At 55.5% G+C, this 12,614-nt stretch overlaps 1 protein-coding gene across 3 annotated transcripts; it reads left to right on the forward strand.

The window, feature by feature from the left end:
* Positions 1–1,598: 1,598 nt before the first annotated feature.
* Positions 1,599–12,000, forward strand: FBXW9 (F-box and WD repeat domain containing 9). 3 transcript variants are annotated; one of them, XM_038378443.2, is made up of 11 exons: positions 1,599–1,750; positions 3,612–4,037; positions 5,195–5,334; positions 5,934–6,062; positions 6,621–6,733; positions 7,834–7,925; positions 8,132–8,280; positions 9,430–9,543; positions 10,165–10,254; positions 10,774–10,839; positions 11,240–12,000. In XM_038378443.2, the coding sequence occupies exons 2-11, from the start codon at positions 3,614–3,616 to the stop codon at positions 11,312–11,314; spliced, it is 1,392 nt and encodes a 463-aa protein (XP_038234371.1). In that variant the 5' UTR covers positions 1,599–1,750; positions 3,612–3,613; the 3' UTR covers positions 11,315–12,000. The 3 variants fall into 3 exon arrangements, with proteins under 3 accessions (XP_038234371.1, XP_043362858.1, XP_038234373.1); XM_043506923.1 differs by having other exon boundaries at positions 1,714–1,919; XM_038378445.2 differs by lacking the exon at positions 1,599–1,750 and adding an exon at positions 2,186–2,516.
* The last annotated feature ends 614 nt before the right edge of the window (positions 12,001–12,614 follow it).

Consider the following 12,614-nt stretch of genomic DNA (forward strand, 5'->3'; position numbering starts at 1 on the left):
CCTTCAATTCAGCCTCCTTTTTTTATTTTTATTTTTTATTTGTATAAGACTTGAGCAGGTCTCTGGGAAACTATCAGATGTTTTTCTCTCTTTTGCATTTTGATGCTTTATTTTTAAGCATTCCCTTTCCCTCCATTCCTCCTCCAGAGAGGGATGAAACATGGATTTCCATTAGAGCAGGGTTCTGGTGTGATCTTTTTAAATGCATGAACAAGAACTATAGTGCTAAGTAAAGTGGCATCCCAGCTTGATGTATATTAAACACTTAACACAATTTTTTTTTTAAAAGTTCCCAAAGCGTAGGAAGATGAAAGAAGGCTGTGAACTCTTTCTCAAACAGTGAAGTTTAAGCTACTTGACCTGACTGCCTCTAGAAATGGATTTTTTTTTGTATAAGTGCTTCTAGTTTCTGCCTCCTGTTTGTTAGCCCTGGATTTGTATATTTGTAAATGTGCTGTACTGTTTCCTATGGTGACAGTGTACCTAGTGTTGAAGCCGCTGCTTGCACCTTGCTGAAATGAGATTTTTCTCATTTTATGTATAATTTTGTCAACTTAAAAAAAAAAAAAAAAAGGCAAATTTCATGTGACTCCAGTCTTCAGGTGTGTCTAAGATCAGTGTTTTTTCTTAAGTAAATATTGGGTTTGTAAACTTTGCCATTCTCTCCTCACCACTTTATTTGATCCCTGTGCTCCCTCAGTCCATCTCCAGAGCACAACTGAATCTGAGAGGAAGTATACTGACTTACAGGGTCTTGTATTATCTACCAGGAGTTGTGGTCTGCATTCCTCGCTGCCATGTTTCTTCATACTTCTCATAAGCCTGAAGGGGTGTCTAGATCTTGCTCTGCCACAAGCCTGAGAGTTGATATTGGGCATATCACTTCCCCTCCCTGGGCCTCAGTTTCCGTATCTGAAAAGTGGGAATAATACTTACCTCCTTTGTAAAGGTGTGTGAAGATTTACAGAACAAATGAAAAAATGAATTAGCATATGGGTGTGCTTAAACGGCACTGACCTGGGTTCATTAACTCCTATGATACGGGGCAAGCTACTTAAGTTCTGTGCTTCTATTTCCCCATCTCAAAAATGGAGCATGAGGATAACTTCTTAGACTGTGGTCACAAGTGCTTTGGGCAGCTGGCCTCATTGAGGGGCCTTCAGTGCTGTCTTGCTGCCTGGGCCTGCTTATGGATTTGCAAGAGGCAGCCAGGAGCCCAGCTCGCTGGTTACTGGGGGGTGAGTGGGGAGCGGGGCGGGGGCTCTACAGGTGGAGGTTTGGGGTAGGGTCTGGGACAGCGTCTGGCAGGGCAGACCCAGCCGTGGTCTGTCTCAGGGAGGAGCTGGGATGGGCAGCCCAGCTGGGGCCTGGCTCCTGCCAGGCTGCCCCTGGGGGGTCGGTGGCTGGGGGCGAAGGAAGGCGGTTGCCTGAGGCTGGGGAAGACACTGATGCTGTGATGTCATAAGAGGGTTATGTCATCCCTATGAGGTCACATGAATGCCTTGACGTCATGACACGGGGGCGGTCTTTGAACAACACCCTCCGGAGGACGACCTCGGTCTCCGGGGGTGGGGGGGGGCGGTCACGTGAGAAGGAGGGGCGGGAGTACGTCCGTTCTGTGACGTCATATTCCGACGCCGGAAGCCGCCCCCGGCCGTGAGGAGGGGAGCGGACGCGCCGGATCCGGAAGTGGAGAGGAAGAGGAGGCGGGGCTCCGCTGTCAGAGGCGAGCGGTTCGGCCCCCGCCGGGGTAAGAAGGGGGGCGGGGCAGAGAGAGGCTGGGCCCGGGGGAGGCGGCTTCGTCCGTTGCCCGGCCCCCGCCAGCCTGAGCCTCCTGCGCGCTCCCGGCCCCCGCTCCGAGCTCGGCCCCGGCTGCAGCCGGCCCCTGGGCGACACCCCCTGAGCCCGCCGGCCCCCAGGTCCCTGCGGGGGGCGGGGCGGGGCGACGCCCCTGAGCCCGCCGGCCCCCAGGTCCCTGCGGGGGGCGGGGCGGGGCGACGCCCCTGAGCCCGCCGGCCCCCAGGTCCCTGCGGGGGGGCGACACCCCCTGAGCCCGCCGGCCCCCGGTCCCTGCGGGGCGACACCCCCTGAGCCCGCCGGCCCCCGGTCCCTGCGGGGGGGGGGCGGGGCGACGGCCCCTGAGCCCGCCGGCCTCAGGTCCCTGGCTCCCTGCAGCAAATCTAGCCCAGCCAGCCTCCTGCGGGTGGCCTGCGCGCTCCCCCTCAGCGACACAGGCAGGGCAGTCACCTGGCTGTAGCATCCGAATGCCCTTAGGTTAGCGCCCAGAGGCAGAGGTAAACCATGGGCCAAGCCGGGCCCATCAGCCAAGCTGCTGTGGAATCCATCCCTGTCTGTCTCCTTGTCAGCCCCAAGTGAAAGCTTCTCTGGCTCCCCAGAGGCCAGCCCTTCTCCCTGACACCTGTCCACTTCGTTCTCCAGCTGGGGCCTCCACGTCCCTCCACGTGGGCTGCTCCACGTCCTGGGGGAAGGGGGATCTCCTCCTTCTTGGTTGCTAGGTGTGACTGTTTTAGCCTTTGGGGTTCCTGTTGTCTTTCCAGCTTCTCCATGGATACTGCTGTTTCAGCCAGTCCTTTAGTGACCCATTCATCCCACCCCAGACAGTTACATCACATCCTTCCCATCACATCCTGCCCCGAACAGCAGATAAGCCTTTCGTACCGCCCTGGGTAGCAAGGCAAATACATAGGGCAGCTGAGGTACACGTAGGAATCAAACAAATATTACAGAAAATTCCTACTTTGTCAGAGAGGGCATCTGAGAGAATGGGCTCAGACTCTCTGCAAATTCAGGCACTGTTGCTGTGTCGGTCACACTTGGGGCAACAATCCTGTCTCAGGGTTATGAGCTCAGGCTTTTTGCAGACTCTGGCAGTATTACAGTCAGGGCATGTGTTGAAGGTTTTCTTTGCAACCATAAGAGCTGAAGACTTTAATTAATTAATGATGAAAGCTGAGACTCTGGAGAATAATTGAGAAGTCTGTCAGTCCTCACTTCTCCTTTTCCCCCCCTATTTTGGGAAACACTGCAGAACAAGAGGATGGGAAGCTGAGGACATAGGGATGTGGGTCTGAGCTGGTACAGCAGGTGGATGCAATGGTGGGTCTAGAGGGACCATAGCAGAGAAGTGCAGAACAGGAACAAATAGCTGGAAATTCAAGCCAGACACATTCAAATGAGAAATTAGACACTGATTTTTAACAGGGAAGATGATTAACCTTTAGAACAGACTCTGTTCTGGAAGTGGTGGATTCTCCATCTCGTCTTGTCTTGTCTTCCAGTCTGGTTGTCTTTCTGAAAGATGCTTTAGCCAAACACAAGTTACTGGGGTCACTGAATGGCCTGTGATCTAGAGGAGATCAGGCCAGATGATCTAATGATCGCTTCGGGCCTTAAACTCCATCCCTGAGCGCATACAGCCGCCAGATGAGCTGGCAGAATGAAAGGGACTGGTGGACTGAACCTGTCCCTTGCTGTACTGGCTGCGTGGGGTAGAATGGCCAATGTTATGCTCTGCTCTGTGCTACATATGATATGCTGTACTGGTTACTATGCTGCGCTCACCACTCTCACTGTCCCTACTGCTTCTGCAGCCATGGACCTGGCACCAAACTCCGAGGACCCCCAAGGCTCCGACAATGACTCCGACACAGAGAACAAGGTTGATCCAGACATGCAGGCTCAGGAGTACATCGACCGCATCCTCAGCTCTGCTCAGCCCAGCCACAAGGCCCAGTGCCCACCTCCCGAGTCACTCTCTTTGGGGCCCAGGGCCCATGCATCGGAGCACAGGTCTCCCCTGGAGCTGAAGAAGTCTCCTGCAAGCGACGACGTGACCTCTGGGCTGTTAGCCCTCCCTCTGGAGCTGATCCTGGAGATCTGCTCTTACCTAGAAGCCAGGTTTGTTCTTGAGGTCTTGCCCTTGGTCTGTCGGACCCTCAGGGATATTGTGCAGGACCCAGTGACCTGGAGGATTCGCCTTCAGAAGAGGATCAGTGGGTGTTACCCGGTGGTGGAAGGTAGATCTCCATTGGACTTTCTTCATTGGAGGTGGGACTTGGAGGAGAGGCAAGGGTTGAGCACAAGACTGGGGGCCAGGACTCCTGGAATCTACTGTAGGACCAGACGCTATTTCATGGGCCTCAGAGAGGTCCCCCAGTTAACTTTACTATCTTGAGAGTTAGTTGGTGCTGGTTAGAGCTATGTGGGAGCAGGTAACGATAACTCCAGGGTCCTATCCCCAGCTGTTAAGGTAGGGGCTGGGAGTCAGGACTCCTGGGTTCTATCCCTGGCTCTGGAAGGGGGTCTAGTGGTTCCAGTGGAGGGGGGCACTAGGAATCAGGACACCAGACTTCTGTTCCCTGCTTTGCAGCTGACATCACTACGTGATCCTGGCCAAGTCCCCTCACTGCTTTGCCTTGGCTTCACCTCTGAAATGGCAGTAGCTCTCCCACCGCCCTTCCTTGGATCGAGGGATGGGAGGTGGTTTGGGATGCTCTGAGGCAGCAATGCTGTGGCTTAGTTTTGCTGCCCATCCATTCAAAGGGGCCGCATTGGATCCTCTAGAGGCGACATATCCCCGTCCTTGGGAAGAGAAGGGTTTACGGACTCTAAAGCAGTGGTTCTCAACCACGGGTACGCAGAGGTGTTCCAGGAGGTCCATCAACTCGGCTAGAGATTTGCCTAATTTTACAACATGTAACATAAAAACCACTAGCAAAATCAGTACACACTAAAATTTCATACAGACAATGACTTGTTTCTGCTGCTCTATAGACTATACACTGAAATGTAAGTACAAAATGGATTTATTTTATGATAAAAATGAGAAAGCAAGCCATTGTTCAGTAACAGTGTGGCTGTGACACTTTGGTATTTTTATGTCTGATTGTGTAAGCAAGTAGTTTTAAAGTGAGGTGAAGCTTTGGGTTACGCAAGACAAATCAGACTCCTGAAAGGGTTACAGTAGCCTGGAAAGGTTGAGAGCCATTGCCTTGAAGAAAGCGATTTTTTACACAGCCCCACCTCGACCTGGTGCAGGGGATGGGGAGTGGCTGTGGGATCAAAGCTCCCAGCAGTTTTGGAAGCCCCAGATTCCCTCCCCACCCAGGCTATGGGATGCCCAGAGTGGGACACTCCTCACCCCGATCTATGCGATCTCTTCCTTTCTACGCAGAGGAGGACTTTGACTGGCCAGTTGCCTGCATGGAGCTGGAGGAGCATCTCAGACACTGGGCCTGTGATGACAGGAGAACAGAGTACTTCTCCCTCACCGACGGCCACTTTGCTTCCATCGACTCCGTTCTGCTCTTGCAGGTGAGATCCGATTTCCTCCTTTGCTAGCCATTGGTGGCAGGGATGTTGTAGGGCTTGAGAGTGAGGACTCCTGGGTTCTACTCCTGGCTGTGGGAGGAAAGGATGTGAGGTCTAGTGAGGTAGAGCAGAGTCAGTACTCCTGGGTTCTGTTTCTGGGTTTAACAGCTGCTGATCTCTAATCATGGGACGCAGCTGTTGGCTGGAGTAGGCATGGAAGACTCTTCCCATGTACGCTTGGTTGTGGTAGTGTTATCTTCTGAGCCCTGTTAGCTGGAGCAGCTCCCCACATTGGTCTCTGGCTCCAGGAGTTCTATAGGGTGAGAGTAGGCGATACTTTTACATGTATCTGAGCTGCTCACATCATGTGCATGGGGTAAACTGAGGCATCGACCAGGGAAGTGACTTTCCAGCAGTCATGTAGAAAATTGTTCGCAGAGTCAAGAGTAGAACCCAGGAGTACTGACATCCAGCCTCGCCCTGCTCTAACGTCTGAGTCCCTGCCTCTGAGTGTCCCATCATCTCTTTGCTCCTGTACCAATGACTGACCAGTTTCTCCCATTTCAAAGGACAGGTAGCCAGTCTGTCTCCTTCCCTTGCAGGGTGGGGCTCTCTGTGTCTCAGGATCCCGGGATCGGAACGTCAACCTGTGGGATCTGCGGGAGCTGGGCCAGTCCCCGGACAAGGTGCTGGTGAAAGCACTGGGCACAGAGCGCAATGGGACGCACAAGGTGGGAACCTGGCCTTCACCCTCCCGGGGCGGGGAGGGGTCTGACCAGGCTTCCTCTGAGCTGGAGAAAGGCGCCGATGGCACTCTGTCCTCAGCACGGGTATGCCCAAGCAGCCAGAGAGCGAGCTGTCCCCCAGCCCTGGCTGTTGCCCTGACGAGGGGAGCTAATTGGTGCCAGTAGCCGTGAGATGGGGGTTTTGTTCTGGGGATGCCAGGCCTGCTGAGACCCCTGGATGGGAAATGCCCTCTGGCCCAGTCCCCGCTTCCCTTTGCCCTCTTTGCCCATGCCTGTGCTGAATGTGAGCTTTCTTCCTCCCTTCTGTCAGGTTGGATTGAGCCAGGACAGCATGTCCTAGTGACTGGCACAGGAATGGGGCACTGGGACCTCTTGTGTTCATGTTCCTGCTGTGCGCCTCAGTTTCCCTGTCTGTACAACGGGGTTAACTCTGTGTATTGCAGGGAGTCTGTGGGGCTAAACGGCTTCGGGGAAAGACACCAGAGAAGGGCAGGAAAGGGCAGCCTCCTACTTTAATCCTTTTCTCTCCTTTTCCCGGTGCAGGGCTGGGTGTGGTCACTGGCTTCAAGAGACAACAAGGTGTGCTCAGGCTCCTGGGACAGCACGGTGAAACTGTGGGACATAGAGGCCAACGGGCAGCAGTTTGGGGAGATCAGGTACCGTTTCCCCTCCTCCCCCTGCACCACGGGCCTTCCAGGAAGCGACCCCAGCCTGGCTCCCACCAGCTCCTCCTTCGGCCACATGGCTGGTGCTCCCAGCTGCCTCCCTGCCTCTGCCCCCTGGAAGAGGGACACCTTGGAGAGTCTCAGCCACCAGTGGAATCTGCTGTGCCTTAGAGACTGGGGTCGGGGCAGCCATGCTCGATGGAGAGGGGAGGAGATGGTGCTGCTGGGCAGAGTCTAGATCAGAGTACTGAAGTGGGGGAGGTCAAGGACTCAGACTGGGAATATGGGCTGAAGCTGGGGGCTGCTGGGCGAGAAGCTGTTCCTTTGCATCTCCATGCGAGGCTCACTACAACTTGGCTCTGCTCTGTACAGTCCCTGCCAGACAGACTGTCCCCTAGATGACCACATCATGGGCTTAAAAAGCAGCCGGGGGGGGCAGGTGGATTGTCCGAGAACAAAGACGATCAGCGGAGACTGCTGCTAGGCAGGAGAGGAGGGAGAGTGCAATGGTTGGAGCGCTGGCCCGGCACACAAGAGAGTAGGATTCAGCAGAGTCTAGTGGAACCTCGGGCCAATCACTTGGGGACAGATTTTTAAAGAGAACTCGGTGCCTAACTCCCAGTAACATCCAGCGGCGTTAGGTGCCTAGGTACCTATAAAAAATCTGGCCCTCGTTTCCCCACACATACAGTAGGGATAACTGCACAGCCCTACACAACGGGGTTAGTGAGGATAGTGCATTAAAGATTGGCAGGTGTGCTGACATTACGGTAATGGGGCCCCAGCTTGCGAGGTGCTCTGACATTCTGGTAATGAGGGCCCCAGATTGGGAGGTGCTCTGAGATTACAGTAATGTGAGGGGGGGAGGCAGATTGCGAGGTGCTCAGACAGTACAGTAGTGGGGATCTGATAAGTACCTTTGGGAGGAGCAGCAGAAGAGAAGGGTCTTGCGCAGACGTCATCGGGATCCCGCCCAGAGGCTGGGCACAGAGGGACCAAAGGCCTTGGGCATTGCAGGGTGACGACTGCGAGGCTCGTCCTGAATGATCATATTTGTTCTCCCTTCGCTGTCTTGTCTCCCCAACTCCCAGTGGGAAAGCTCCCGTGCTGTGTCTCTCCTACCTGCCCGACATCCTGGTCACCGGGACCTACGACAAGAAGGTGACGGTGTACGACCCGCGAGGTTAGTGTCTGCTTTAGGATCGAGGCTCCAGCAGTCGGTTGGGCTCATCCCTGCACCCCTGAGCCCAGCAGGCCCAATGCAGTGGGGCTACGTGGGAGGGAAATTGACCCAGGGCCCAGTGCAGACATCACATCGCTAGGATCCCACAGTCTCCCCAGCAAAGCTCTGTCCCGGCAAAGATCTTGATGCCGTTTCCTTCCTGGCAGCTACCCAGGCCCCATTGAAGAGCCGCAAGCTCCACTCCAGCGCCGTCCTGTCCCTTGTGGCTGACGAGCGCTTCATCATCTCAGGCAGTGAGGACCGGACGCTGGTCGTCTTCGACCGCCGGGCCAACAGCATCCTCCAGAGGCTGCAGGTGGGTGGCCGGAGCTGGTGACTATTCTCCCTCCTACCTGCTGAAGGAAGTGGAGGTTGCCTGGAATCACCACGGAGAGGAGGGAGATGGGCGTTTGTAGATGCTCCCTGCCTGAGGACATTTTTGGGGAGGAGAATATGTAATCCTTAGAGAGTCCCTGACCCAACTGGTTGCATCTGTAGGAGGGTGTGGGGTGCAGGGAGTCAGGCCTCCTGGGTTCTATCCCCAGCTCTGAGAGGGCAGTGGGGTCTCGTGGTTAAAGCAAGTGGGGCTGGGAGTCAGGACTCCTGGGTCTGCCACCATAGGCGCTGACTTCTAGTCATGCCGGTGGCTGCTCGACCGCCCAGATTCCACCCCTGTCCTGCCCCCATTCTGACCCCTTCCCCAAATCCCAGCCCTGGCCCCGCCTTCTACCCTGAGTCTGCCATAGTCCTGCTCCTCCCCGCTCCCTCCCGGAGCTTCCTACACTGCCAAACAGCTGTTTGGCGGCAGCAAGCGCTGGGAGATAGGCAGAGGAGCGGGGATGCGGCGCGCTCAGGGGAGGAGGAGGAGGTGGGGGAGGGCTGGGAGGGATCTTGGTTGCTGATGGGTGCAGAACACCCACTAATTTTTCCCTGAGCACTCACGGAGTGGGGGCTTATGACAGAAGTCAAACAGTACATCACTGGCAGACAAGTCATTTGCTGTGCCTCGGTTTCCCTAGATGTACAATGGGGTAACAGATGCCTCCTTCATAGAAGAAGGGTTGTGGTGCTTAATTGCGGTGAAGCACTTCTAGCTCCTCCTGCCAGATTAACCAGGCATTCTGCTCATTCACCAGAACTGAGGGAAGCTGCACTATAAGAAACAGACTGGTATTAAACAGGCTGCAGGGCTGGTGTCCCAGGCTCAACCTCTGGGGCTTGTGGGTCCCCCCCATTCTAGATCCCCCTGAAACCTGAGCCTTTTTCTCCTGTTCCACTCATCAGGCCTCAGTTGTCTATGACATGTGGTGTCCTGCAGGGAACCAGGAAACAGGCAGCCTGATGCATTCCAATTTCAAGGAACTCTTTTAGAATAGGCAGAGGGTGTTGTGTGATCCACTCTCACGAATACACAGATCCGCCCCCAGAGCTGTGCCATCCTCTGTTTGCTCCTTTCCTTCCCTAGCTGGAATCCTATCTGCTCTCCATGTCCTACCAGGGGACGCAGCTGTGGGCCGGGGACAACCAGGGACGACTCTACGTCTTTGAAAACAGAGAAGGCCGCTTCCAGCACATCCGGGTATGCAGGCCTCCCCTGATCCAGGGCTTAAAAGAGGGATGCAGGCTTCCTAAGCATTACGTCTGTTTTCCCCCCTGCCCTCTTTCACCCTGGGGTGAAATTCAGGTCCTGCTGGGCCAGGATTTCACCCCAGAGGATTAACACCAGGGCTGCTGCTTGTTTGCCTGCCTGCAGCTTGGGGCTGTGAACTCAACCAATGTCAGTTTCACTTGAGGGCTCTCCTCCATTAACCCAATGCTGAATGGGGTCTCGATTCCCCATGCCCTGGAGGGAACATCCCTCTCTGGAGGTCAGGGGAGATGGCTCTTAATGACCCATTTGCTACTTGCTACTGGTGGGGCCAGATGAATACCGAAAATACCTAGATTTCCATGGTGTCCTGGTGTGATCTGACCTGTGACAGCTTAGACTGGGCCCTCCGAAGCACCTTGGAGTGGGAACCACTGGTCGGACTTGGATCCATATGTGTGAGAGTCCCCGGCATGAAGGTGATGGGTTAGGAACAGAGAGATGCATGGGACCCACATGGGCTAGAGAGAGAGAGGTGCCTTGGATTCCACTCCTGTGGTACGTCCCAGCTGGAGGTATGCAGAGGGCTTACTGTCTCTTTCCTCCCCACAGTACTTTGACGTGGGTCACCAGTCCCAGATCACTGGGGTCTGGCACTCCCTGGGCACTCTGTACACGACCTCCACTGACAAGACTCTGCGGGTAAGGTCCATGCTTCCTTAGCAATCCTTCCCCCACCCCACTCCTTACTCATAGAGGTTGGGAGCCAGGAACACCCGAGTCCCAACCCCAGCTCTGTCACTTTGGCTGCAAGCCACTTCCCTTGTCTGTGCCTCAGTTTCCCCACCTGGGGGAAGAGAGGTAATTCCTGCTTCCTGGAGGGTTCTGAGGATTGTGTCTTGGCCCTTGGAAGAGCCCTCTGCACACTCAGCTTCATCCCCTGAACGTGCTTCTCTATAATGCGAACAGCAAGGATGGTGCAAATAAGCCATTTCTGATTCCAAGTCAGTAACACCCTCGTCTGGGCTGGGGATCTGCCTGCCCCACTTCCGGCCACCTGTAGCCAGTCCCAAGCTAGCTGCACCAATGCAGCCCCCTAGAGTTGATGACCAAAGAACCAGTGGGCCCTCCTAAAAATAGCACAGAGAAGGGCTCCCCCGATTCCTCCCCATGGATTCACCCGGCCCTGGGCAACCCCCCCAGTGAGTTTTCTCTTTCCAGATACACGTTCCGACGGACCCGCCTCGCACTATCTGTTCACAGATGCACAACAACGTACTAAATGGGGTAAGGAGGGGCGCTCGGACTCCAAACTGGGGGACGAGGACCCCTGGGCTTTCTGCCCTTCCCGCCAGCTTGTCTGTTGTGGGGGAATGTCCATGTGGAATTCTCTCTCTTCTCGGCTCTCTTCCTTTGGTCAGGGCGGGCGACCACTCAGATCAGCCAGAGGGGGCGCTCCCTTCCCCTTGCGCACAGGGGAGCGACCCTGCTGCCCCGAGGAGTGAATCTGAGGCCGTGCTGAATGCTGGACACTCTGTCCTTGTGGCTGAACTCGGGGCGGGGGCAGGGTGTGTTTAGCAGGAACCCTGGAGCCAGTCCCCTGGCCTCCCGGCTTGACATGGCCTCAGTCCCCGGTTCCTGTCGCGCCTGTTTACACCCACCCCTCCGCTCCCTGCTTCACCCACAGGTCAGCGCAGAAGGCAACATTGTAGTAGCTGCCTCCGGGGGCCTGTCCTTGGAAATCTGGAGGCTCGATGCCTGATGGGAGGCCTGGATCCGCAGAGCCATGTCTTGCAGCTGCGGCCCCAGAGGCAGGTGCTGCACCCGGGCGCCCGTGTTCCTGCCCAGGGGAGGGACCAGAGTTCCAGCATTTGTTTGTCATTCGTTTGTTCGTTGTTCTTTGGAAGAGGCCCGAGGAGCTGGGAGGTCAAAGCTTCACTGCCTGAGCTCGCCCTGGCGCTGCCGTTCCCAGAGCGATTTCCATGCCTGAGTTTCCAGAGGGATCGGAGCCTGGCCAGCCTTTCCCTGCTAGATGCACTGACTTAGCTCTCTCTGGCTCACATTCTTCCACCACTGTCCCCTTTTCCACCCTCTGGGCTCCTTCGTTAGCACAACCCTGGCCTGACTGCCAGGCGGCCTGTGCTACTTATCTGTCTACCTCCCACCTGCTTCTCCATGGTGCAGGGCTCTTGCTGCTCCTTCGGGGCCGGTTCCAAAAATCTCTCAGGTCACAGCGCGGGAGGGGACGGCCGTAAGGGGTCAGAACCAGTAACCATCCAACCCAGCTCCAACCAGCCTGAGGGTGCTCCTGCTAAAGGTTGAGGAAAACAGACGCAAGGGCTGACCAGATCGAAACAGAGTCCAGAGCTGATGTGTAACTTACAGGGACTCAGTTGAGACGCACGTTCTAATGTTGTTGATTAAACTCTTCTGCCAGACAGGATCTGATTAGAGATGTCAGTGGGTTTTTATCCCCTTCCCAGTGAAATCACGTGTTTAGTTTTAAATTCAATCCCTGTAGCCTTGAAAATCCAGGCACGGCAGCTTCCTCCCGGCACCAGCCAAGTAGGAGACAAATGGGCTCAGGCTAGCTTCGATCTCCAAGCTAAGGGAAGCACTTGGCACTGGGGGGGAACTGGGCTGCAGATGCTTTATTAGGAGGGGTGTTTTGGGAGCATCAGCCATGATCAGGGCCCTGGGGGTTGCACAAACACAAAGTGAGACGGTCCTGGCTTCCAAGAGCTCACTGTCAAAATGAACAAAATGCAATTCGAGGTTCCTGGGTCTGATCCAGTCCAGGTCAGGGGGGATCTAGGGGCCTTACTACCTGTGTGCAATGAGCTGGCACGGCCGGGCCCAGTACCCAGCAGAACCGGCTGCCACCTACTGGGCTCCCTGCAATGGCAGGCTGTAGCTGTTTGCCTACCAGGCCCTTATCACCGTAGTAACCCAGTGCTTCGCAGTCCCCCTCCTGGGAAGATGAGGAAACTGAGTCACGGGGAAGTGGAAGTGTCTTGCCCAGGGTCACATATGGAGTCGGTGGCGGAGTTGGGCATCCATCT

This window comes from Dermochelys coriacea, chromosome 20 (assembly GCF_009764565.3).
Source record: "Dermochelys coriacea isolate rDerCor1 chromosome 20, rDerCor1.pri.v4, whole genome shotgun sequence".
NCBI lineage: Eukaryota > Metazoa > Chordata > Testudines > Dermochelyidae > Dermochelys > Dermochelys coriacea.